The following is a 26,536-nucleotide window of genomic DNA, read 5'->3' on the forward strand; positions in this document are numbered from 1 at the left end:
CCTTTACATTTTAAATTAAACGTGAATGGGGGAAATGAGAGTATGATACAAAAGGGTTGTTTCGATGAAAATTAAGCTTGGTTCTTTGGAAAGGTTCAATGAAGGTGGCATTACTGATGTAGTTTATGCAAAAAAATGATGACTGGGAACTCCAAGCAGCAGACCCACACTGCAGAAAAAAAAGGATTTATAGTAAAAGACCAGCAAGGTAAAATAAAGGTAAGACCAGGGTAAAATAAAAATGTGTCAAGTACTTAAATATCATCTTCCATAATTCCCTCTATTAATTTTTTTTTTGGTTATTCAACTGACTACTGATTCCAATCATGCTAAATAGGCTTCTGCTACAGATAATTCAAAATGCCCCTGGGGGTCAATCAATCGGGTTTCCTGCAGTTTTTCTCTTTTCTCAACTGTTCTAGAGTCACATGGACACAGCCATTTTTGCTGCATTGTCGGATAATTCATATCCATTTCCGAAATAAACACTATTCAGGGTGGGACCCAAGGCTCTTTCCCTCCTCCTTGAGAACTTAGTCAATTTGCTCCTCTTAGTCATTTTAAAGATTCTTAATTATTCCCAAAATAGTCTAAAGATGAGAAGCTTTGAGATGATAAACGTAGTCACTGACTTACATTGGTTCAACTTAATGATTTTTTGACTTCACAATGGTGCAAAAGCAACATTCATCCAACAGAAAATGTACTTCGAATTCTGAATCTGGATCTTTTCCCAGGCTAGCAATATGCAGTAATGGTACTCCTTCCTGATGCTGGGCGGAGGCAGTGAACTGCAGCTCCAGGTCAGCCATATGATCACGAGGGGAAACAGCCAACATACTTCCAACCATTCTGGATCCTCACAACCGTCCCGTTTCTCACCTTCAGTCCAGTATTCAATAAATTACTTGAGATATTCAACACTTTATTATACAGTAGGCTTCATGTTAGATGACTGTGCCCAACTGTAGGCTAATGTAAGTGTTCTGAGCATGTTTAAGGTTTGCCAGGCTAAGCTATGTGGTTTGGTAGGTTAGGTGTGTTAAATGCATTTTCGACTTAGGATGTTTTCCATTTACCATGGCTTTATCAGGATATAACCCACTGTAAGTCAAGGAAGATCTCTACTAGAATGTTTCATTAGAGGACAGGAATGAGTGAGAGGTTACGAACGATACTTACGGTTCCAGGGTAGAACGTTTTTTAAAAAGTTTTGTAGGTTCCTTCACTCTTTTCGTGATGCCTTGACAATAAGCCCATGTGTCCTCCAGCTTCTGTTCAGGATCCAGCACGTCCAGCACCTTTAATAGGAGCTGCAAACAGAAAACAGCGTTGGAGGGGAGAAAGATGTGTTGAAAATGGGGTCCCTTGATTCTGACACAGAACAGGTCTACTCGCTCCTTTGCTTTTCCTTTCCAGTTGGTCAAAGCCATTCAACAATTTCAGTGCAAGTACCATGCTGATTGCTGCTGGTAAACGTCCATCACTTAGACATTGGCTTTGCAGCCGTTTACTGAAGTTCTATCTCCTCTTGATGGAACACTGCCTCTGGGCCCCCTCGACCCCAGCTGAGGAAGGTGCCTCAAGAGGATTTCTGAGTCTTGACTGCCCGCCATCCGTTCTTCCTCTTACGAGTAACAGTATCTAGATTTTTTCTTTGGAGAATCTCCTCTCCTTCCACTCTCAGCCCTTGTGGTCTGAAGTGGCCTGACTGCTCCACAGGTCAGTCCACAGGTTGGCCAAGCCAGTCAGGCCCACAGTGACTGGCTTAGGAATAGGTACAAGACCTAAGTGATACCCAGGGAAATTGGGTTACGGAATTTTGCTGGAATCATGAAAAAAGAGGTGTTGTTTTTCTGGGTGAAATTTGCATCTACAGCTGCTGTTGGCATCATAGCACCACAAGAAGAGATCCTGCTTCAGAAGGAAGCCAACACGTCTATTTGAGGGGGTCAGACGTGGGCATAAGAGCCACAATCCCACGTACCCTCTAAGGATGAGCGCTAACAATCCCTTTGTCACGGACTCAGAAGCTCTGGCCTGAATGAGGCAGTGAAGGAAAGCCCCAGGGGGCAAATCATTGACTAGAAATTCCAGTTGTCCTTTCTATAGGCTTCCCTGACACTGATCATTCATTCATTCATTCATTCATTCATTTATTATCCATAAATATTTACTGAGTGTCTACCATATGCCAGGTTTTGGTGGCACACAGTGAAAGACACAGTTAAATCCCTGCCCTGGAAAGGCCCTGCCCTTATAGAACTTTTATTCTAGCGAGGAGCCCAGTGCTGGCAACGGCTCTGATGGAAATAGATCATGGTAAGGGATAGAGGACGAAGGGAGAAGGGAAATGTTGTTTTATACAGGCCTCTCCAATTAGGAAATATTTGAGGAAAGAGCTGAAGGCAGTGACGGTGAGCCAGGCAGACTTCTGGGGGCAAGTGCTCCAGACACAGGAACTGAGACCTGAACTGGACAAGCTTGTTCATGTCTGCAGAGCAGCCAGGAGGCCAGAGTGGCTGCCCCAGGGTGAGCGACGGCAGAGGAGTGGGCAGTGAGGTTGGTGAGGCAGCAAAGCAGGGGCTGGGTAGAGTGCAGGACACGCAGGGCATTTCAGACCACGGCAACGACTTCACTCGGAGTGAGAAGCTTTGAGCAGAGGAGTTGACCTTCCCAACAACTGTCACGCTCGCTGACATGGAACTGACTGTGGAAGTGGGGCCGGGGGAGGGTAGAAGGCACCATTAGTTCCCTGCCCAATATCCATTCTGTCCACTTTACTTAAATCTAACAAAATTTTGTTTAGATTTTGTTCAGTGCTGCAATGCCCAACCAGGAAACTCCATTTTCTAGACTCCCTAGCAGCTGGGAGTAGTCCGCTGAATGAGATGTTTACTGGGAAAGCTATTCTTTGCCTAATTAAAAGACAGCATCAGCCGGCTTTAACCTTTGCCCCTTCCCCTTCTTGTTTGAAAAAGAGACCAAAACACCCCCAGATGCCTACAGGTGTGGAAGCCATTTTGAGCTATAAGGACAAGAGACACATGCTAAGGATATTGGAACTGAAAGTTAAAAAATGCCTGGGACGTTGGTGACATAATGGAGCTGCTGCTGCCCAGCCCTAGTCCTGACAGTTTGGTGAATTTCCTGGTAACATTTCAGGTGCTCATGTGCCTTCTGTCCATCAGTTAATAATTTCTATGGACACCTCCTAAGACCAGGCTGAAGTGACAGAAGCAAGACTGAACAATTCCTAAGCAGACCAGTTGAACTTCAGGGGTAAAGAAGTCAAACATGTCTGGTTTGCTGGGACTTTATGAGTCGGACAGCATCACAGGAAGCACAGGGAACCGCGGGTGTGTTGCTGCCATTTGTATTTCCTGGGGGCAGAGAGAGGAAGGCTGCTCCAAACCCCAGGAGAACCCTCACCCCCGGGAGACATTCATCATCCTCTCCACCCTATAAATATGATCCCCCAGGAGGGAACTCCTCAGGCATCTAAGGAGCAATGTTCTCCAGGCCCCACTGAAGCCTGCCCACAACCCTGGGACAGGTCACCTCTGCAGGCATGTCTTCTTCCAGATCTGGGTAGAGAGCCAAGGGGTGTGGGGTCAGCTGGGCCTCCACGTCCACCAGGAATGCCTTCCGTGCCTGCTGGGCTGGCGAGAGCTTGGAACACAGGGCTGCATCCCTGGGCAGCATGTTGTGCCTCCTCTTTGGGGTAGGTCGGGGAGCTCTGTGGTAAATCTTGGGGAGAAAGCCCTCCGCCAGGCCCCGGGTGATCGGATCTTCGCAAGGCGGGCAGCCTTTCCTGAAGTCATCCAGCCCCGTTCTCACAAACCTCCACCGCCGGCTGTTCAGGGAGGTGGGACACGTCAGCCCGCTCTTGTGCTTCATGAAGCTCTTAGAAGGCAGATTCTTTTTGTACCTGAAAGGCAACATGCCCTGAGGTATGGACCACAAGGGTCAGGTGGGAGGAGATTGTGAGGAGGCTGGCCTTCACCTGTTTTGAGGAGGAGAGGTGGGGGAAGAGGGTCATGAGGAGAAGGTTGATTCATGGCACATTATAACTAGTCTCCTGTTTTATTTCTTTGTTGTGTTAGCTTCAGGTGTACAGCAAAGTGATTGAGTTATATAAATACATAGGTCTATTCTCTTTCAGATTCTTTTCCATTATAGGTTATTATAAGATACTGAATATAGTTCCCTGTGTTATAAAGTAGGACCCTGTTCTCTACCTATTTTATATACAGTAGTGTGTATATGTTAAAATTTATCCCTCCCTCCTTTCCCTTTTGGTAACCATAGTTTTCTATGTCTGTGAATCTATTTCTGGTTTGTGAATATGTTCATTTGTGTCATTTTTTTTAAGATTCCACATGTAAGTGATATCATATGCTATTTCTTTCTCTGGCTTACTTCACTTAGAATGACAGTCTCCAGATCCATCCATGTTGCTGCAAATGGCATTATTTCATTCTTTTTTATGGCTGAGTAGTATTCCATTGTATATGTACATACCATATTTTCTTTATCCAGTCGTAGACAGTTAGGTTGCTTCCATGTCTTGGCTACTGTAAATACTGCTGCTATGAACATGCTATGAACATTGGGGTGCATGTATCTTTTCAAAGTAGAGTTTTCTCTGACGTGTATTCTTAATTTATGTAAATGGCACTACTCTGTTACTTGTTTACCAAGCATGATATTATAAAGGACCATCTGTGTCACTATGTGTAAATCTAATCCATTATTATCAACTACTATCTCCACCGTCCATCTATCCATTCTCTTTGTGAAGGATACTCACAAGCTGGGGCCCCTCCTAGGATGCTTTCTTATCTTTTAAAGGGACACAGTGCAGTGGGAAGAAGCTGGTTCCTGGTGACAATTCAACCCTAACTAACTGAATGACCTTCACACGTCATTTAACCTCTGTGGGCCTCAGTTTCTCCTCTAAACTCAGGGTGGGTCATAGGGTGCATACTAGCTGTTTGTGGGCTGCATCAGGCCCAGAAGCCTGTTGTTTGTCCCCTTTGTGTTTTAAGAAGAATCATAATAGTTAATATGTATTGAGAACTTTCTAACAGGCACCATTCTAAGTGTTTTACATATATTAACTTATTTAAATCTCAAAACAATCTGACAAAGTAGGTACCGGTATTATCCCCATTTACAGATAAGAAAATGGAGGCACAAAGAAGCTCAAAAACAAAGCAAACACTTGTCAAAGGTCTGACAGCTAAGAAATGGGAGAGCTGGGATTTTAATGCAGGTAGTGTGATTCTGGAGAATGGTGTTTAACCACTACACTAGAGTTTCTGACATATAAAAAAGTTCACATAAACAGTCTGGAACAAAAATCAGGAACTCTGGGAACACTGAGTCTACCTTTCTATGGAGCCACAATTGGTATCATGACTGCCATCTTTAGACAAGTCCTGTCCTCTCTTAGTCACAGTCTCCACCACTCCCTATTGCCTGCTTCATCATTTCTTTACTCATCAGGCCCCTGATTGCACTGAATAGTTAGCATTAAGACAAGATGGAAGAGGTAGCTGGGAATATAGGAAAGAAAATGAGAGCAGTTCCTAGATAATCTAATATATCCAGCCATTGCCAAGGTCAGGACTTGGAAACTGAGCACCTTAATGGCAGGTCACTCATTGTCCTAATACATCACACTGCCCTAGTCAGATATTACTATAGTATTGGTGTCTTTCCTTGAAGTCTTTTCCACTTCCAGGCCCCTTTCATCTATAATGACTCGTTACACCAAATCTGCGCCTTGCTGTATTCATCCTTAGAGGCACAAAACATTTTTAAGAGATTCCAGCTTGATCCCTATTCTTTTCTTGTGAGTCCTAGAAACTTCTTGCTTGTTGTGCATACACATGTGTGTTTTAAGGGCTTAATCCATCTCTACTGTGAAGATCTGGATGAAAGGACACAAAAACATGAATTTATGAAAAGTTCCTCTTTGCAATTAACAAATCACTCTTAAGTAGCTAAGTGGTGGGGATGTTGAAATTCCATCTAACCTTGAGATTTGATGACCCACTCAGCATGACCTATTAGCAAGTTACCCTCCACAGTATTAAATACTTTTACAAAGTCTGTTTTCCACACATTTACAACTAATTCAAACATCCAAGCACTTCATAAAATCAAATCTGATAACCAATAGTTTTACTTAAGCAGAGTCATACAACTCAAAATGGGGACAGTGTGGCAGGTAACTCAAGCCTCATAGAATGTTAGATTTGGTAGAAACACTGAAAGAAATCTAGTCCACCTTCCTCACTTTGCAGTGAGAAAACTGAGTTCCAAAGAAGTGAATAAAGCAATAGTCTGGCTGGAGGGCTTCCCACTACCCCACTTTGCCTCTCACAGCTGATAAACTTACCTCTCTGCATTCTGTTAAGTTCATGAAAAATTTTGCTTGACCTAGAAAATAAAACTCAAACATTTTTTTCTAAACATTGACTATTTTCACAGTCACTATATGATACATCAATACTGCCATCTTTAAGAATAGCAAAAGAGTACTGGGCATTTATCCTGAACAAATGCAAACTTATGTTCACCCAAAAACCTGTACACAAATGTTAATAGTAGCATTATGTGTAATAAACTAGAAACAACCTGAATGTCCTTCAACAGATGAATAGATAAACAAACTGTGGTACATCCATACCATGAAATACTACTCAGTTGTAAAAATGAACTATTGATGCACACAATGTCTTGGATGGCTCTCAAGGGCTTTATGCTGAATGAAAAAGAGCCTATCTCAAGAAGTTTTATACTGTATTACTCTATTTATCTAACATTCTCAAAAGAACAAAATTACAGAAATGGAGAACAAATTAGTGGTTGCCAAGTGTTGTGGGGAGGAAAATGAGTGATGGTGAGGTGTAGCATGAAGTGGTTCCCTTGTGGTGAGGAAACAGTTTTATATCTCGATGTTATACATATGACAGTATTTTGCAGAACTACACGCGCGCACATGCACACACACACACACACACACACACACAACACACACACACGTACAAGTAAAAACTGGTGAAATTCAAGTAAAATCTATAGTCTTCCATATGTGCCAGGAAATCTGCTTTGGTAATGTGCTATCCTTATGCAAGATGGTACCACTGGAAGCAACTGGAGGAAAGGTACATGGGACCTCTGCACTATTTCTGCACTTTCTTGTGAATCTATACTTATTTCAAAACAAAAAGTTTGAAAATGGGGTGGGGAGGTTTTCAAAGAGTTCACAATTGCTAACATGTATATGTGCATGTGCATATACGTGGCAGTAACTGCTTTACATGTGCTGTGCTGGTTAAGGTTCACAACAATCCTATAAAGCTGATTTCTTTTATTGTCCGCATTTTACAGTTAAGAAAACTGAGCCCAGAAAGCGCAACTAACTTGCCTAGAGTCACCAGGCAAACAAGAGGAGAACTGGCCATCAACTCCTGCCTTTCTGATCTAGACTTTGGAATCTGAACCACCATATCGTGCTCCCTCCAAGAGAGCCGAATTCCATTCTCATAAATAGCTCAAGGAATCAGCAAAGACAAAAAGCCTCGAATTCTTTCCCTGTGGCGCTGCCACTAACCATTCAGAACGGCAGCAGACCACCCCAGTACTCAGGCACTCCCTAGACACGGGCTCGACTCGGCCACAGTCACCAACTAGGTGGCCAAAGGCTTCAAGCGCAGCAGACCCCTCACACTGGATGGAGGATCCCGCTGTCTAACCGAAGAAGGCTGGGTCGCCGGCTAAACTAGCCTCCGCAGAGGACTGTGACCATCACTTTCCCATCCGGAATAGGTATGTTAATCTACATCCCCTGGCGGGGGTGGGGGGGGGGTGTGAGGATAACAGAAAAAAATTGTCCTTGGCAGCGAGGAGGGTCGCGAGCTGGTTATTTTATATTATGATCATTTAAGTGCGGGGACCCGGAGGAGGAAAGGCCGCCAGGCCCTCCATGACCACCCCTCAGCCCCCAACCCCCGCGAGCACAGGGTGCTGGCGCCCCCACGCGGCACGGGCAGGATGCACCTTCCCCCGGGCGCGCGCTTACCAGGGCCTGCAGTCCACCGCCACCGGCACCCGGGCCCGCGGCGCGGGCGGGAATAGCCGCCCGCGGTCAGCCATGGTGCCCCGGCTGCCCACCCGGTCCCCGGTGGTGCGTGTTCCCCGCCCTCGGGTCGCTAGGAGACCGCGGAGCTGTGCTCTGCCCAGACTCGCCTGGAGCGCGGAGCAGCCCAGGCGCGCCCCCCCCCCCCCCCCCCGCGCAATCTGGCTGATCCCGGAGAACACGCGGCCCCTGGGCGCCCCTGCGCCCTGCAACCGCGGCGCACCCTAGCCTTCTAACCAGCGCCCGGGGCGTGGATCGTGGTAGGGGAAGCGCGAAGGATCAGGTTCTTGGTTTAATTCTGTTTTAATCTGTTGGAAAGGCTTGTTCATTGTTTTTTCTGCTCACTACTGTTTCAAAAAATGTGTTGTTGAAGAAAGGATGAAAGCCGCTGGAGAAAGAGCAAGAGTGGAAAGGGAGGGAGAGGAATAGCCTGATTTCTAATGTTGGGAAGGCCTTTTAGTCCGGATTTTTTTTCTGGAAATCCTGGCACTCCGTGAGCCTCACCGCCTCTGTAAATCGAGCGCTGCTTAGTGGTGTCTAGCTCGTCACCAGCTGCTTTCCAGAGTCCCTTCCAGCCCTTGTGTTGATTCTTTTGCCTCGACACTCACCAGCCCTTGTGTTGATTCTTTTGCCTCGACACCTCAGCCATGAAATTGCCATCTTGTTGGCCCTGATAGGCAGATGCCCACGTAAATATGGATTGCATGGGGATGTACTTTGGGTTTGCTGAGTTCTCTTGCTACTTCTGGTGTTCTTGATTGAAATAGGAAGCGTTGCTTCTAAAGGAAGTGAAGCAAAAACATCCCTCCCCAAATTATTGCAGTTAAATTGTGTGTGTCATGGTGGGATACTTTTTGTAGTCATTTGAAGATGAATCTTCTCTTCGAAGTCTCTGGGAATAAATTAGCTTCACCTTTGGGCACCTGTTAAGTATCTGGATTGTCGTAAAGGTGCCTTGGCTGGTACTAGTTCCCGCATCTTCACTTGCTGTGGGGGTTCAGCTGCCTTTTCTGGGCACAATGGAAAGCCCTGGAGTCCCACTACCTTAAATAAATCACAGTTATGCCTCTTCATAATTATTCACCCCCAGGCACAGTTGCTTAAATTTGTTTCAGGTTCATTATTTCCTAGTCTGAAAATGGGGGAAATAATAGTATCTGCCTATAGGGTTATTGGGAAATTCAATAAGATAATGAATGTAAAGCATTTAATGCAGTGCTGGCAAGTAAGAATCCCTCAGTAACTGTTGAGTATTGTTATTATCTCAGCTGTGAACTGGGGATGGTAATATTTGCCTGACTACTTCACAGAGCTGTTGTAGAAGAGTCAGTTAAAGGAGAAAGCTATGGATATAGTCATGATAAAGAGCGCGATTAGTTGTTTTTATTATCTTTGATAATATCTTTAATATTAGTTTGTTTGACTGCAAATTCAGGCTTTTATGACTTTGAGGAAGGAAGATTTCTCGATAGGACTGAGGGTAAGGGTCATGTCCACCTTGCTGCTAGTACTGTGCCTGGCACACAGTAGGTACTCTGTGGTTGCCATGCTAGGCACTGGCGATGCAATAGGGAATAAAACAGACTTGTCTTTGTCATCTTGTTACTTAGTTTCTAGTGTTTGTTGCCTGGATTAATAAGAAACCACCTATTTTCATGATTCTTGCATCCTCATAAGTTGATATTTGCTCCATATAGTAATTTTGATTTCATATCTGGTAGAAAATAAGTAAGATTCTTTTTATTTCACCACATTCCGTACCTTAATTACAGTCATTATTCAGAGGATCTCTCATTCATTCTCTTCTCTCCCCTCTTCTTTCTCTGTTGCAACACAAAGGTAAAATGCATTGCATAGAGTAATCTGTGAGTAGGTGTTATTTAAGAGTGAGGATGAGGAGTTCCAGCTGCTTTTTCTAGCCTTATTGGCAGGTAGTGTGATCATTTTATTTCCAAATAGGATTACTTAAATATGCATAACAGTGTTGTCAAACATTACTGGATTTTTCCCACTCAAGGACTAATTACTATCTCTGAAACACTTTACTGCAATGAGACTTAGTTCACATACTTTCCAGGAAAAAAAAAAGCATTTGAACAACAAAAACAACAGAACTTTAAGCTGAGATGTTATAAAACGGTCTTGGATTGGTAAAGACCCTTGGCATCTGGACCAAGTGCTATAAATCATCCCTTCTGGACTGCAGTGAGCCTAGACAACCATACACTCAGCCCAGTTCTCACAGAATTTTTGCTACAGATAAATTCACAATGGACATGAGCTCACCAACTAAAATGACAAAATCCATGAGGAAATAAGGCACAATGACTGAGGGACAACAGAAACAACAAAGAATCAGATCTCTAGAAATTGTATGCATCGAATGTTTAGATGCAGAATATAAATAAATATGACTAGTTATGTATAAATGTATATATTTACATGCATAAAATAAACATTTACAGTATGTTTAGGAAATAATAGAGGAAATTGGAAATATGAGCAAAATATAAAAACTATTTCTTAAAGTAGATGTGAAAAAGAACCAAATAGAGCTGATATAAATGAAAAATATAATCATTGCAATTAAAACCTCTATGGACTGGTTAAATAGATTAGACCAGCTCAAGAGAGAATTAGTAAACTAGAAATAGTTCTGAATAAATGCCAAAGTACACTACAAAAATGTAAACATATAGAAAATATGAAAGAGAAGAGATATGAAGATATGGAGGAAAAGAGTAAGACCTAACATAGTTCTAAGGAGATTTCCTTAAGAAGATGGTAGAATTGGAGAGAGGCAATATTTTATTTTTATTTATTTTTTAAATTGAGATATAGTTGATTTACAATATTATATTAAGATGTACAAAATAGCAATTCAAAAAATTTATAGATTATATCACTTTAAAATTATTATAAAATATTGGCTTTATTCCCTGTGCTGTACAATATATCATTGTAGCTTATTTTTATACACAGTAGTTTGTACTTCTTAATCCCCTACCCCTATCATGCGCCTTCCCTCTCCCCACTGGTAACCACTAGTTTGTTCTCCATATCTGTGAGTTTGTTTCTTTTTTGTTATATTCACTAGTTTTTTTATTTTTTTAAGCTCCACATATAAGTGATATCATACAGAATTTGTCGTTTTCTATCTGACTTACTTCACTAAGCATAATACCCTCCAGGTCCATCCATGTTGTTACAAATGGCACAATTTCATTCTTTTTAATGGTTGAGTGGTATTCCATTGTGTGTGTGGAATCTTCTTTATTCATTCATCTGTTGATGGACACTTAGGCTACTTCCATATTTTGGCTATTATAGATAATACTGCTATGAACATTGGAGTGCATGTATCTTTTTAAATTAGTGTTTTGTTTTCTTTAGATATATATCAAGGAGTGGAGTTGCTGGATCATATGGTAGTTCTATTTTTAGGTTTTTGAGGACCCTCCATTCTGTTTCACACAGTGGCTGCACCAATTTATATTCTCACCAACAGTGTACAAGGGTGCCTCTTTCTCCACATCCTAATCAATATTTGTCATTTGTAGTCTTTTTGATGATGGCCATTCTTACAGGTGTGAGGTGATATCTTATTTGATTTGCATTTTTCTGATAGTCAGTGATGTTGAACAACCATCTTCTTATGGAAATCTGCTTAGAAGTATGTTGGCCATCTATATGTCTTCTTTGGGAAAATGTCTATTGAGAGGCGATATTTTAAAAGATAATGGTTAAGAATTTTCCAGACTTGATTGAAAAAACAAATCCCCAATATCAGGAAGAACAATGGACCCTGAATAAGATAAATAAGAATAAAATCTCACTTAACATTTCACCATAAATGCAAAAGACAAATAGTTGACATTAAAAGTAGCCAGATAGAAAAGGTGGATTAATTACAAAGGAACAAAAAGAACAGACTAAAAGCTAACATATAAACCAGTGAAAGAAGACAAAGACATTAAATAATCAAGGTTTCAGTGAGAACAACGGTTGATTTAGAATTGAATAGTTAGTAAAACTATCTTTCAATAATATGGATCAAAAACATTTTTAGACAAAAACTGGTAGAATTTATCATCAAAAGACAATAACTAAAGAAAATTCTAAAGGTTGCACTTCAGATAAAAGAGAAATGATCCCAACATGAATATTAATATCAGATGAAATGTTGAACAAGGAAAATTATAAATCTGTAGGTATTCTTTTAAAAAGTAGGTTGTATAAAATCATAATAAATTCTAATTAGTGAAGATTAATAAAAAAGACATCTAAAATACTGAATTATTTTATTTAATTAAGAAGAGGATACATATATTGATTAAAGAAATATAAAGAAATATATATTAGGCAGATATTAACCAAAAGAAATCTGATATAACCATATTAATATCAGGCAGAATAAACTTTAAGACAAAAAAGATCATTAGAGATATAAAAATATTAAAAGTATCATTATGCAAAAATGATAGAATGCATACACAGTAAACAGAGATATACAATTCTAAACTTGTGTGCACCTAATAACACAAGTTAAAGTATAAAAAGGAAAATTGATAGAGCTATAAAGAGAAATTAATACACTATCCTAATGGGAAGACTTTAGTACAACTCTCAGTAATAAATCAAACAGACCAAAAAAATCAGTGAGGACAAAGGATTTAAAGCTTGATCTAATGAATGTATGTGGAACTTTGCATCCAACAATCACAGAAAACACATTCTTTTCAGAAGGATATAGAACATTATATATACAAGTTCATAAAGCAAGTTTTAACACATCTCTGACTTAGTATCATTTAACCCACAACCCTGATCAGACTGCAGTTAAGTTAGATATCAGTAATAAAATCATATTTAAAAGCATTTATTTGAAAATAAAACCACACAAATAAGGAAGATACCAAAGTGGAAATTAAAGAATAAATGTAGGAATACCAAAAATTGTAGGATAAAGCTAAAGTGATACTTAGAATGAAATCACCTTAAATTATTAAACTGAAAATGAAGAAAAATTAAGACCTAAATAAATGGAAATATATCTCATGTTTATGAATTGGAAGACTTAATATAAAGAAGACAGTACTACCCGCAGTGATATACTAATCCAATGCAATCCTTATCAAAGCCCCAGTGATGTTTTTGGAAGAAATGGAAAAACTCATCCTAAAATTTATATAGAATTTTGGGTCAATGGACCCAAAATAGTCAAAACAATCTTGAAAAAGAAGAGTGAAGTTGGAAGACTCACATTTCCTTATTTCAAAACATACAAAAAGCTACGATGATCAAAACCATCTATATAGACAAATGAAATAGAATTGAGAGCCCAGAAATAAACTCTCACATCTATGGTCAATTGATTTTTGACAAGAGTGGCAAGACCAATGAGGAGAGAATTATCTCCTCAATAAATGATACTGGAGCACCCCAATGTTCATAACAGCACAATTTATGATAGCCAAGACATGGAAACAACCGAAATGTCCATCAACAGATGACTGGATAAAGATGTGGTACATATATACAATGTAACACTACCCAGCCATAAAAAAAGAATAAAATAATGCCATTTGCAGCAATATGGATGGACCTAAAGATTATCATTCTAAGTGAAGTGGGCGGGAAGGAGAAAGAATAAATGCCATATGACATCATTTATATGAGGAATCTAAAAAATAGTAACAATAATAGTAAGGACACAAATGAACTATTATTTTGATTTCTTGAATATGTGTAAGCACATTTGACTGTCCTTTATGATTGGGTTACTGCATTCTGTTGATTATTATTTGATAGTTGGCTTTATTCCTTTGATAACTATATAAGTTTAAAAAGCTAAAGATCTAATCTATTCTTAGAAACAATAATTAGTACATATATGTAAACTAAAAAATATGCAGTATACTGTATATATGTATTTACATGCAATATAATATGTATGTGCAGTCAAACTGTAATAATTCTACCTAATAAAACTGAAAAAGGAAAAAAATTAAATCATACTGGGAAAAATGGAGAGCCACATGCAAAAGTATGAAGCTGGACCCCTAACTTATAGAATATACAAAAATCAACTCAAACATGGATTAAAGACAAATTTAAGAGCTAAAACTATAACTTTCTTAGAAGAAAATATAGGAGCATATTTGCATAACCTTGGATTTGACAATGGTTTCTTATATATGATATCAAAGGCAGGAGCAAAAAAGAAAAAAAATAGACTAACTGGACTTCATAAAAATCACAAACCATCATTGTGTTGTGCATCAAACGGCACTATCAAGAGAGTGAAAAAACAATCCACAGAATGGGAGAAAATATTTGTGACTCAAATATCTGATAAGAGTATAGTATCCAGAATATATTTTTAAAAATTCCTATCACTTAACAACAAAAAAACAAACAGTCCAGTTAAAAAACAGATGAAGGACTTGAATAGATACTCCTCCAAAAAAGATATACAAGTGGCCAATCAACATGTTAAAAGATGCTCAACATCATTAGTCATTAGTGAGATGCAAATCAAAACCACAATAAGATACTACTTCACACCAACTAGGATGGTTATAAAAAGAAACAAACAAATAAATACAAAAAATTACAAAGGTTGGAAATGATGTGGAGAAATTGGAACCCTTGTGCATTGTTGGTGGAATGTAAAATGGTGCAGCTGCTGTGAAAAACAGTTTGGCAGTTCCTCAAAAAGCTAAACATAGGCTTACCCTATGACTCAGCAACTCCAGTCTTGGTATAAAACCCTCAGAACTGGAAAACAGGGACTTAGATATTTGTACAGAATATTCACAGCAGCATTATTCACAATAACCAAGAGGCAGAAACATCTCAGATTTCCATCAGCAAATAAATGGATAAACAAAATGTGATTTATACACACAATGGAATACTGCTTAACCATAAAAGAAATGAAGTTCTCATACATGCTACAACATGCATGAATTGAAAATATTATGTTAAATGAAAAGAGCCAAATGCAAAAGGACAGATATTGTATGACTCTACTTATATGAAATGTCTAGAATAAGCAAATTCGTTAGGACAGGAAGTAAGTTAGAGGTTACTAGGGACTAGTGGGAGGAAGAATAGGGAGTTACTCCTTACTGAGTAGAGAATTTCTGTTTGAGTTGGTGAAAATTTTTGGAAATAGATAGTCGTGATGCTTGCAGAGCATTGTGAATGTATTAATGCCACCGAGTTGTACACTTAGAATGGTTAAAATGGCAAATTTTATGTCATATTTATTTTGCCACAATTTTTTTAAATTGTTAAAAAATGCAAAAAAAAAGAAAGAAGAAGAAAGTTTGCAAATTAATGAGCTAAGAACCCAAATGAACAAATTGGAAAAATAGCCAAATAAACCCCAAAGGAAGAATACTGTTCATGTTGAACAAAAGAAAGACAGACTGAAAAGAGTATGGACTTAATGCTTCCATTTACATGAAGTTTTGAAACAGGCAAAACTGTGGTTATTTAAGGTAATTGATGGCAAAGAGGCAGAATGGAGCCAGCTGGGATGCTGGCAATGTCCTATATCTTGATCTCAGTGGTGGATATGGGGGTGCACACATATAAAAATTCAGTGAGCTGTACACTTCAGATTTGCGCACTTTGCTGTGTATGCTATACGTGAATAGAAAAACAAGAAACATATGGAACATTTTCTATCAGGAAAGTAATCCTGGAGAATTCTGTCTGCCATCATCACACATAGAAATGTGGCTTCTGGGAGTCATAGGACACCCAAAAGTCTGCAGACTTCCCCGTATATGTCTTTTGTGATACTCCTCCAGGGGAAGGATATTTAAAATATTTAACAGCCAGTATGACATATGCAAGAACCGATCCGGAGACTGGCCAGCCAGATTGCAGCAGCAGGGTTCTGGAGTCCCCTGGCCATTGCTGGGATCACCTCTTTAGCTGCTGATCTTGGCAGGAGGGTTGGGTCCAAGGAGGTGGCTGAGGCAGTCAGGGCACAGTGGTCACTCGGCATTGCTCAGAGGAGAGCCTATTTACCAGCCAACACAGTGTTTTGACAACCATTATGGTCTTAAACTGTGCTTGTTGGCTGAGTGTCAACTCTCTCCCTCACCCACAGACTCTCCCTAGAGACTTCTCTCCACAGTGCCACAAGTGGCTTCTTGAAAACTGCCATCTATGAAAGCCAAATAATAACAATAAAGGGTAAGGCATGACACTAGTAATCAGCAAGTCAGTGTATTTATCACTTGGTCAGTACCATGGAGCAAAATGACAAGTAGGGGCTTACAAATAAAACTGAAGAGGTTGCTGCCCTCAAGAGGTTATGGCCTGATGGATGATTGGGTCCTCGAGCTCCAGCAGGCTGCTAGATTTGAGAGATACCCGAGGCATTTGCAATAAGCTAGGCACATTCAAAGGAAGATGGAAGAGATCTCTACTGCTACTTTTTGGAGTGGTGGACAGTAAAGAGTAGATGGAATGTGGGGATATACTGCTGGTAGGATGTAGCTGGTGCAGGTTAATATGGAGAGCAATCTAGCAGGACTCAGTCAAATCAACTATTCAGTGTGTTACAACCGTCTGCTCTCTGATTTATTCCTCACCTGTCCCTGCTCTGCCTTGGCACCTGCAGGCTGCATTTGGGGTAGTTTAACTAGCAGAACTTACTGAAAGGAGACTGGGGGTAGGGGAAGGAAAAGTCAGGGTGTTTTTCTCTTTTCCCCTGTCTCCAGGGGGTACTTATATTTCTTCCTTTTCTTCCAGCTTCCCCCAGGTACCCTGACATGGCTCCAGCTCCCATCAGACCCAGGCTTCTATGACAAGTAATTCCTGCAGTTTGGATGTGCTGGGCGCATTCCTGCTATTGCTAACCTTTCGGATACCTTGTATCCCTTGTTTGGCTCTTAGCACTTCCATCACCTCTGTAATCTGTTCTTTGCATTAAAGTCCCTTGGTTTTACATGCTCAGAGTGACTTCTGTTATCCTAGTAGGACCCAGACTGATGTATATGTTACTTCTACCCCAGCATTTCTGCTCAGGGGTGTGATGTAGGAATCCAGAGGGATTCCCACCCATAAGGGAAGATGTATGAGGATGTTCATCACAGCATTGTTAGCAGTATCGGTGAGTTGAGGGCAGAGTGCTTGTCCATTTCTGTGGTGTGGATGGATGAAATGGATGGACAAGTAGGCATCAGTTAGACACAGCAGTCTAGATTTTACTTGACAACATGGTTCAGACTTTTTAAAAAATGTAGCACTAGGTGAAGAAAGAAAGAATGAGATTTTTACTACAACATGATTTATGTATATTAAAAATGCCTCCACACAAAACAAAAATATACATTTTACAGAACTCATACAGAGAGAAGGATATACTTACTTCATACACTTAAGAATGATTGCTAATAGGGAGGACAGAGGAATAAAAGTGGAAAATGGAGAAGAAAAGGAGTATATGAATGAATGACTAAGAGAGGGCCTTACACACCCAACTGCTAATGGAGCACCATGAATTAAAGAATAAGATTTAATCAGCGTGCTGTACCTGAAGTTGAAAGAAAAAAACATTGCCAGAAAATAGTTACTAGGTGTCACTGAGACATAATTTCCAAGAACACATTGTGGCTTGTGGAATGCTGAAACAACATCTGCTCCAAAGCCAAGTTAGATGCAATAATAAGAACAACATGGGACAGATGGTGAGGCAAGGGCCAAACCGAGTGACCAGTACTGGAGAAAGCAGGGGTGCTGTCGAAATTCTGTGGCAAATTTACATGAGCCTCATTTGCAGGGGATTCTAGGTCTGATATTCTTGTCAGTTGCACTCAAGCACGAGCAGAGATTATGACTTGGAGTCTCACCACTGAATATAAGTGATACCAAGGATTACTCCTTCATGCTTTTAAGGGTCAACTGTGGCCTTGAAGGGTGGGCTGCTTTTTCAAGTGGAGCTCAGGTTATGATCAATATATGCACTAAAAGACTAGAAGCAAGAAGCATTTGGAGTGTGTTACGGAGGACTTGAATTCTCACCAGAGTAATTAAATCAAAATATGACAATAATAGAAGTTAAATACTTCACCATCACACTAGACTTTCCTTTTCCTTGATTTTTATGTTTAGAGTTGGTATGATTTCCTTGGTCCAAAATCATTCAAGTTCTGGAAGATTCTTTGTGTAAGAGGTTGTAAGAATACTTAAAAAAGGATCATATGTAGAACCTGCAATATAGTCAATATCAATTCAAAACCATGTTGTATCTGTAATTCATTAAACTTAAAGTGAGCATTGCTCTTCTCTTTTTACCACTGGAAAAGCTAAATGTGTTTTGTTCATTCATTGTGGTGTTACTCCAAACATAATTAACTCCCTTTCAGGAATTAACATATTTGATGGTGTTTATTTGGGCTTTTTCAATTTGTACATGATATTAAAGAGATATTTATTAAGTTGAACTGAATCTTTGTTTCCATAGATTGTGAAGGCAAAGAAGTGGTTCAAATAAAACAAGATTCATTATTGACTTATTAGATTTATTAGGTCATGTCTAATGACATGAAAAGATTAAGATAATCACTCAAGTTCATGCAGGCAATTAGTGGGGGAACCACATCCTACTGGGAGTTCTACACTTAAATGTTGACTCATAAAGCAAGCTGAAGAGGCAATATAATATAGTGGTTGAGACCAACCTGGATTTGAATCACAGCCCCACCACTTACTAATGATGGGCAAGTCCCTTGCAGTCTCTACACATAAGCAGTTTCTTCTTCAATAAACAGACCTAATAACAGTATGTTATACGGTTGTTATAGGGATGCAGAATGGAGATTATCTGAAGCTGTACTCTCCAATAGAAATACCATGCAAACTGCAAATGTGAGCCATTTATGCAATTTTAAATTTTCTAGTAGTCATTTTAGGAAGTAAAAAGAATAAAATTACCTTTAATAACATATCATTCAATCCAATATATCGAAAATATTATTTTAACATGCAATCGATGTAAAAATATTAATGAGGTATTTTATATTCTTTTTTTCATACTAAGTCTTCAAAATTTAAGCACATCTTGGTTTGGACTAGCCACATTTCAGGTGCTTAGTGGCCACATGTGGCTGGTGGCTACCATACTGGCCAATCAAGTATGAAGTATTTAGCCAAGTGCCTATCACCAAGAAAGCATTCAAGGAGTTCTGACTCAAAAGCATTCCCTGGGTTTAGCCCCAGGTTGGTTGCACCCCTTCCTCTGTTATAAGCATAGAAAAGATTTGTTAGCAGCACAAGCTTGAAGTCTCGCACTTCCTCCATTTCAGTTATTCTTGGCCTGTTTGCTCCAGGGAATAGGAGGTTGCCCTTTTTTCCCTTCTGACAGGAGCAGAGCGTTGTTAGCCCTGGAGCTTTTTCAGATGAGAGTTTCCCTGAAAATCAAGATAAAGAGTGTAACCTCCATAAAGGATTTCACGGGACTTGAACAGATTGCATCTGGCCGGGTGAATATTTAATGTGCTTTTATTACTACTGGAATACACCTGGAGTCAAAATTATATCATAAAAGATTATTTCTACCCCTGACGTGGGTAAACACCTTCCTTTTATCCTTCCCATCGCATTCCTCCTAGGTTTCCTTGGGAATCTAGCCCCAAGCAGTACAATTAATTCATTCGAATTGTCTCTTTTTTTCTGAGGGGGAGGTAATTAGGTTTACTCACTTATTTATTTTAATGGCGGTACTGGGGATTGAACCCAGGACCTCAGGCATGCTAAGCACCCACTCTACCACTAAGCTCTTCCCTCCCTCCCCTACCTGAATTACCTCTTTTACATCTGCTTGTGGCATCGCAGTTGCCTTTACCTGCTGAATTCTTGGGGATTGACAGGCTGAGCTAGGAACACTGCCTTCTGCTGGTGGCTATGTTAAAAGTAAGTGTGGATTGAGGAGTCAGACTCCCCAGGGGCCCTGGCAGGACCCCCCAGAAAGCCCACAGGGCAGTGTCCAACTGTCTTGGAAAGATAACACTTATATTTGTAGAATGGTAGAAACAGGTTCCCCAAGTTAGATCAAAATCAGACAGGCAGAGGAAACTCTGTTCCTAGTCCCTGAAGCTTGAGTCAGACTTGGAAACACCAGCCTAACCCAGGGTGACCTGGAAACATTCAGCCTGACCTGGGTCAACCCTGATGCAAAAGAATCTTTAGAATCTTGGCGAGCAGAGACTAATAATGCCATAACCTTCCTTAAAACCTTGCACAGCTCCCCGTTAGATAGAGAATACATTCAGGCTCCTCGGACTGACATTCAGAACCTCCCAAGGCTGGCCTGCTCACACAGTTCCCTTACTTCCCACTCATTCTCCTCTCTAATTGTATTATTCTACTTTCTGTTTTTCCCTTCCATGCTCTTTCTTTCTGAATGTTGTTCATGTTGTACCATTCACCTAAAAATCGCTTAATAGTTAGTCTTCACTACTATCTTTGAAGTCTCGACGCTAACCACACACCTTTCCAGAGATGAAATCTTTCCTTCCCTTTCTTTTACCTCCAATAGAGCACCCTTCTAAGTATCAAGCATTTAGCATTTTTAGTGGGCATTATAGATGCTTCAATAATTACCTTACCATTTCCCCATTATGTAGTAGTCACTCATTTGGGGAGAATGACTGCATGCAGCTATAATGATTGACTCTGGTAGAAACCACTATAATCGAATTCTACTCATGATTGGTTCAGGTATGGACAATAACCCAGCCTGAGTCAATCAGTGCATGGCACTCCCTAGGGGTCTGGTTCAGAGTGGTCCAGTTCTCAATGCAAATTCAATGGCTTGAGGAAGGGAAGACTTTTCTCATGCCCTCAATGGTATTTATCACTATAATTTTTTATTGAAGTATAGTTGATTTACAATTTTGTGTTAGTTTAAACTGTACATCCAAGTGATCCAGGTATATATTTCAGATTATTTTCCATTATAGGTTCTTACAAGATATTGCATATAATTCCCTGTGTTATATAGTAAATCTTTGTTGCTTACCTCATGATAATTTATGATTAATTCTTTTATTCACCAAAAATATTTGGGATGGTTGACTTTACCATTGAATTTGAGCTTCTGGAGGCTGTAAACCATTTACTGTTCTTCCTAGCTCCTAGCATAGTGGCTTACAAGGGGCTCTAAAAATGTTGGTTGAATTTGTATTCAGTCTCTGTGGACTTGGAGGACACACACCAAACTCATCCATGGGCCCAGACTCCTGGGTTTGTCCTTAGAATCTCTGGACTTTATTTTCCATGATACTGACAATATATGGAACAGGACTGGGACAGACTGACTAAATGTAAAGGATTAAATTAATCCTGAGTCATACATATACTCACTGTTCTTTGTACCAAGTCAAGCCAACTTTTCCCTAAATGTGGACTCTACCAGACTATAGCAGTTTCTAACCTGTGTTATCACATACCACCTTTGATCATCTCATTACGTGAAATAAAGATAATATGGAAAAGTTCCAGACTTGGTCAAGGTCACAAGACATCTAGATTACTTCTGAAATGCAGGAACATAGATAATTGGGCTTCTACTGGGGTGAATCATCTAATGTCTGTTTGTTTTCATTATTTTCCTGGAAAATTCTTGTGCTAACTAGAGAGTGACTTAACCTGAATAGCCAGCCTGACAGGCTTCTGTTGGTTTGGGACAGTAATTAAAATGTTTTTTAATCTCTCCAAACCACTTCACACATATGCAAAATTCAAACTGATTATTCCATTTTGTTTTGGTGTCAGAGCTTACAGAACAGTGGTAAGAGTGTGACCGCTGGTGCCAGACTGCCTAGATTTGAACCCTGGCTTTACTACTTACTAGCCGTACAATCTCGGAAAAGTTATCTGAACTCTCAGTGTCCTCATCTGTAAATGAGAATAATGCTGGTACTTACCTCATTGGATTTTGTGAAGTTTAAATGAGTTATCATATGTAAAGTGCCTAGAACTGTATAGTTAAGGTTGCAGTAAATATTAGAGCTGTAATTCAGAGGATTTCTAATGGGCCTCCAAATAAAACTAGTCAATGAATTTCAGTGATCTGTGCCTCTGGAGACCCCCATGCCAGCTCTGTAAGAGAGGAGGACATGGTAATGAGGTGGTAATAAGAAAACCACTTTCCTTTCCCTCAGCAGGCTGACAGTCTCTTGAGCCCTTAACTGGGAATCCGAACCCCTAGTTACTAGCTTCTTGATCTTGGGCAAGTTATTCAATCTCTCTGAGGTTCTTCTAGTTTTTGTTGTTGTTTGTTTGGGTGGGGAGATAATTAGATTTATTATTTACTTATTTATTTTAATGGAGGTACTGGGGATTGAACCCAGGACCTCATGCATGATAAACATGCACTCTGCCACTGAGCTATAGCTTCCTCCCATCTAGTATTTTTTCAGATGTAAAATGGGCATATAACCCCTACCTCACAGGATTACTGAAAAGGAGGAAAATATTTCAAGTGCCGACCAGTGTTCCTGACAAACAATAGAGGCTTCCCTCCTCAAAGCCCACCTTGAGTTTATTAAGGAGAGATAGCTTGAAATTATATTTAATAAACTATTTCCCTAAAATGAAATTTATCTTAATTTAATTATACTATTTGAATCAGCCACAAGACAATTTTAAAGAAAGACTAACATTCTCCAAAAAGACATAAAGAAGGGGCATCATTTCAAACTATTCATTTAAACAAATTCCACTGGTCCACTATATATAAAAGAAAACTGTTTACACACATAAAGATTTTAACTATTGTTTAATTGTCTTTATAATTTAGCATTTAAAAAAGTTTTCTGAGTTATTTTGTTGTGTATATATTCAGCATTTCTATGTGTCAACTTTTTAGGGAGGCATGAAACCAATCTGTCTTATCTGAATAAAGCTTCTGGCCTTCTGTAAAGTTTCACATGAGTGCACCAGCAAGTTTTGTCCATCTTTGTAAATCTAATTTCTGTCCTATACAGAATACTTAAGAATGTTAATAATACTTATTGAACTCATATATAGTGCCAGGCACTTTTTTTGCTTCATCTCATTTAATCCTTAAAACATCTCCATCAGGTAAGTACTACATATTATTCCCATCTTATAGATGAAGAGTCTGACACACAGAGAGGTTAAGTAATTTGCCTAAGGTCACACAGCTACAAAATGATGGAAGTAGGATTCAAACACAAATGGGCTTTCGTGTCCACTGACAATGTTGAACTTTATCTGAGCCCTGTGCTCCCAAAAACAATTGAGATACCTCGTGGCCTTTTTGCATTCCAGCTAAAAGGACCGCCCCGCCTATGGGAAATAAGACCTGTCGTCATCCTAACTCAGGACTCTCTTGATTACATGCCTCTATAAAACTCCAGACTATCTTCCTTTAAGACATTCATTCCTCCTTAATGAACATTTTTCCCATAGCAGTAGCCTGAATAAGATGATTTCTTTAATTTTCCAGTGTGTTTTTTGTCTTCACACCAAAAACTTACCCACTCAGGAAAAAGTCCTCAGTATCTAAGAAAATAAAATCCAATTCAGAGAGCCCTAAACTGCTGTCCGGTACATAATGCCTTTTTTGGTAGAATGGCCCACACCCATTTCATCCGACCTCTCATAAGCACGTCAGAAGTTTTTACCAACAGGGACAGAAGGCAGATAGATCCCTAAGAAGATATGAGGTAAGGTGACTATAGAAAATGAAGACTGCTAAAGCTGCTAGCTGTTGCTAAACAAAGTGTAAACAGATTTGAGGCTTTAAAAACAGAACTCCTTTCCCCAAATCAATCTCTCCTTCTTTCCGTGCGTCCTTCCCGCCCTCTCTCTTCCTAAATTTCACCCACATGCAAAGGTTCTTAATAGAAACCTTTAGCAAAATTCTTAACCAGCTCCACTGTGTACCACTGCACTACTTTCTAGGGTCTGGCAAAGCTCTCCATCTCACTCTCATATGTCCACCATATCTGGTACTGTTGGTATCCAAGATTTTACTTTTTTTCTCAAGATCCAGAGAAAAGCTTTCCTTTTTCTTCTAATATTTTGTTTTACCATAGATGGTAAACAAAACAAACTGTTTTTACAGTGTTCTTTTGGGGCAATTTTAATAAAGCTCTTAGTTAAAATAAATTTGGGAAATGTCTAGAAGATGGGAACAAATATTGGTAAGGTCATTAATCAGAGTAGTTATATTATCAACAATAACTATCTAGGCTTCTGTTGTCATTGTCTCTTCTTTATTACAGAAATTATGGCCCATTCACAGGACACATCATTTCTTAGCAAGGGCTTTAGCTACACCTGGCATTTTTATAGTCATGATAGCAGGTAATATTTAACTTTGGATGACAGAGTGAATAGAGAATTGGAGAGGTGTTCACCATTAGCAAGGAAAGAATGGGTTGGTTTATGCTGTCAACCCCGTAGAAAATCTGGTGATTACACAGGACCCGAGGGGTCCCTTCAGGACAGAGCTGGGGGGCGGTGGGACAGGGGGAAAGGGGAAAATTACAGAGATGATCAGAGAGACATCCCCTGAGGCCCAGGAACTGGATGCTGTTTGGAAGGACTGGAACTCAATTTAAGAAGTAATTATTTTGTACCATCAAATTTTAAGATTTTATTTCAGAGGATTGGGCCTGCTCAGCCTCCTTAAGTTCTATATAAAACTCAGGCATTATATTTGACTGGGACCCTCATTCCTTTTTTCAAAAGCACTTATTGAGGTATGATGCACATATAAAAAGCTGCACATATTTAATGTACACAAGTTGGTAAGTTTGGAGATAAGTGTATACCCACCATCACCATGATCAGTGCCATAAACATCCCTCTTTATTATTATTTTGTGTGTGTGAGATAAGAATACTTAACATAAGATCTACTCTGTTAGCAAATTTCTAAGTATCCAATACAGTATTGTTAACTATAGGCTCTCTACTGGACAGTAAACCTCTAGGACTTACTCATCTTGCATGACTGACACTTTGTACGCTTTGACTAAGACGACTCCGTTTCCCCCCTCCTCAGCTCTTGGTAACCACCATTCGACTTTCTTCTTCTATAAGTTTGACAGTTTTAGATTCTTCACATAAGTGGTATCATGTAGTATTTGTCCTTCTGTGACTGGCATGTTTCCCTTAGCAGAATGCCCTCCAGGTCCAGCCATGTTGTCTCAAACGTCAGGATTTCCTTCTTTTTTAAGGCTGAGTAATAATATATCCACTGTATGGCCACGCAGCAGCCACTCCCTGTATGTAGAGATGGAGGCGCATCTGTCGGGGGAGATGAGTCAACAGCACAAAGAGAGGACGTAATAATGCCAGTGTGCAGAGGAGGCAACACGTCCTACAGGACAGATAGGAGGAGGGGGTCCCAAGGGGCTTTGGAAGCTTGTGTGAGAATTCTCGGGGCTTTGGGCTAAGTCCCTGTCAGTAGCTGCCATGGGATGAAGAAGCTGAAACTGAGCAGAAAGCCAGCCAGGACAGGTGCTAAAAAGTCGCCAGCACTTTATGATTAGAAAGAAATTGCTGTGGGATCACAGATCGCTGTTTTGGGAACATGAGGTTTTTGTTTTTTTTTTTTTTTAAGCTGTTTATATTTTCTGTAATTTAGATCCTTTTTGTTCTCTCTTAGTGTTTTGTATGGTTTTAAAATGCTAGTCTGGTCAGCTGTGCTAAGAGGAACCAAGAAAGAGGTTTTTGTCCAGTTTGGACCAGAGTTTTAAAGGGAAAGCGGCTTACCAACCGCCTGACATGGTGGAAACAACGGATGCTGTTGCATCAGGGAGAGAGCCTCAAAGGGAAGGTAAATTTAGGGCAGCAGAGTTAGAAACCCTTGTTAGGACATTCCCCCAACACTGAGATGTGTTTATCAAATACGGGTCCATCTTTTCATCCCCACAGTCTGTTACTCCCCTAGTGGCCCAGACAAGAGGCAAGAAGGGACCTCAATGAACAATGAGAAGGAACAGTGCATGGGATTGGTGGCCCAGGGCTGGAGTGGGTGAGTAACTATGGAGTTTGCTCTCCAGAATGGAGCCAACAAACAGAAAATCTGGTCTTTGTCAGGAGATGGGGGAGGGGAGTTCAATGTGAGCATGAACCACTGGGTGCCAAATATTCTAGCATGCAGGTTACCAAATCTTTTTTTTTCAGTCAGTGAAGGAGAAGACACACGTAGGCTGCAGAGGACCCTAGCCAATGCCTAGGAAGGGGACAAGTGAGGGTTCCTGGGCTAACACAGCCCCTGAAGCAAACTGGACCACAGGACAGAACTTGGGTAGAGAGCTGGAATCTAAAGCAGAGATGGGAGCAGAAAAGACCATAGTCGTGACAGAATTGGGGGTGC

General features: G+C 40.1%; 1 protein-coding gene and 1 non-coding gene across 3 annotated transcripts in view; both read right to left on the minus strand.

The window, feature by feature from the left end:
- The window catches only part of FAM47E (family with sequence similarity 47 member E), a 28,761-nt gene extending 20,396 nt beyond the window's left edge, over positions 1 to 8,365 (minus strand). The window contains exons 1-3 of one of the 2 annotated variants that reach the window (XM_032457681.1): positions 8,096 to 8,365; positions 3,562 to 3,931; positions 1,183 to 1,313 (exon numbers count right to left, since the gene is read on the minus strand). In XM_032457681.1, the coding sequence (XP_032313572.1) occupies positions 1,183 to 1,313; positions 3,562 to 3,931; positions 8,096 to 8,169 (575 nt within the window). In that variant the 5' untranslated portion in view covers positions 8,170 to 8,365. Of the gene's footprint in view, positions 1 to 1,182; positions 1,314 to 3,561; positions 4,007 to 8,095 lie in introns of both variants that reach the window. The other variant, XM_032457690.1, reaches the window with a different exon arrangement.
- A 14,140-nt stretch (positions 8,366 to 22,505) lies between these two features.
- On the minus strand, positions 22,506 to 22,577 carry TRNAD-AUC. The gene has a single exon. It is a non-coding gene; the product is annotated as a tRNA-Asp (tRNA).
- Between the last annotated feature and the right edge of the window lie 3,959 nt (positions 22,578 to 26,536).

The sequence above is a fragment of the Camelus ferus genome, chromosome 2 (genome assembly GCF_009834535.1).
Source record: "Camelus ferus isolate YT-003-E chromosome 2, BCGSAC_Cfer_1.0, whole genome shotgun sequence".
NCBI lineage: Eukaryota > Metazoa > Chordata > Mammalia > Artiodactyla > Camelidae > Camelus > Camelus ferus.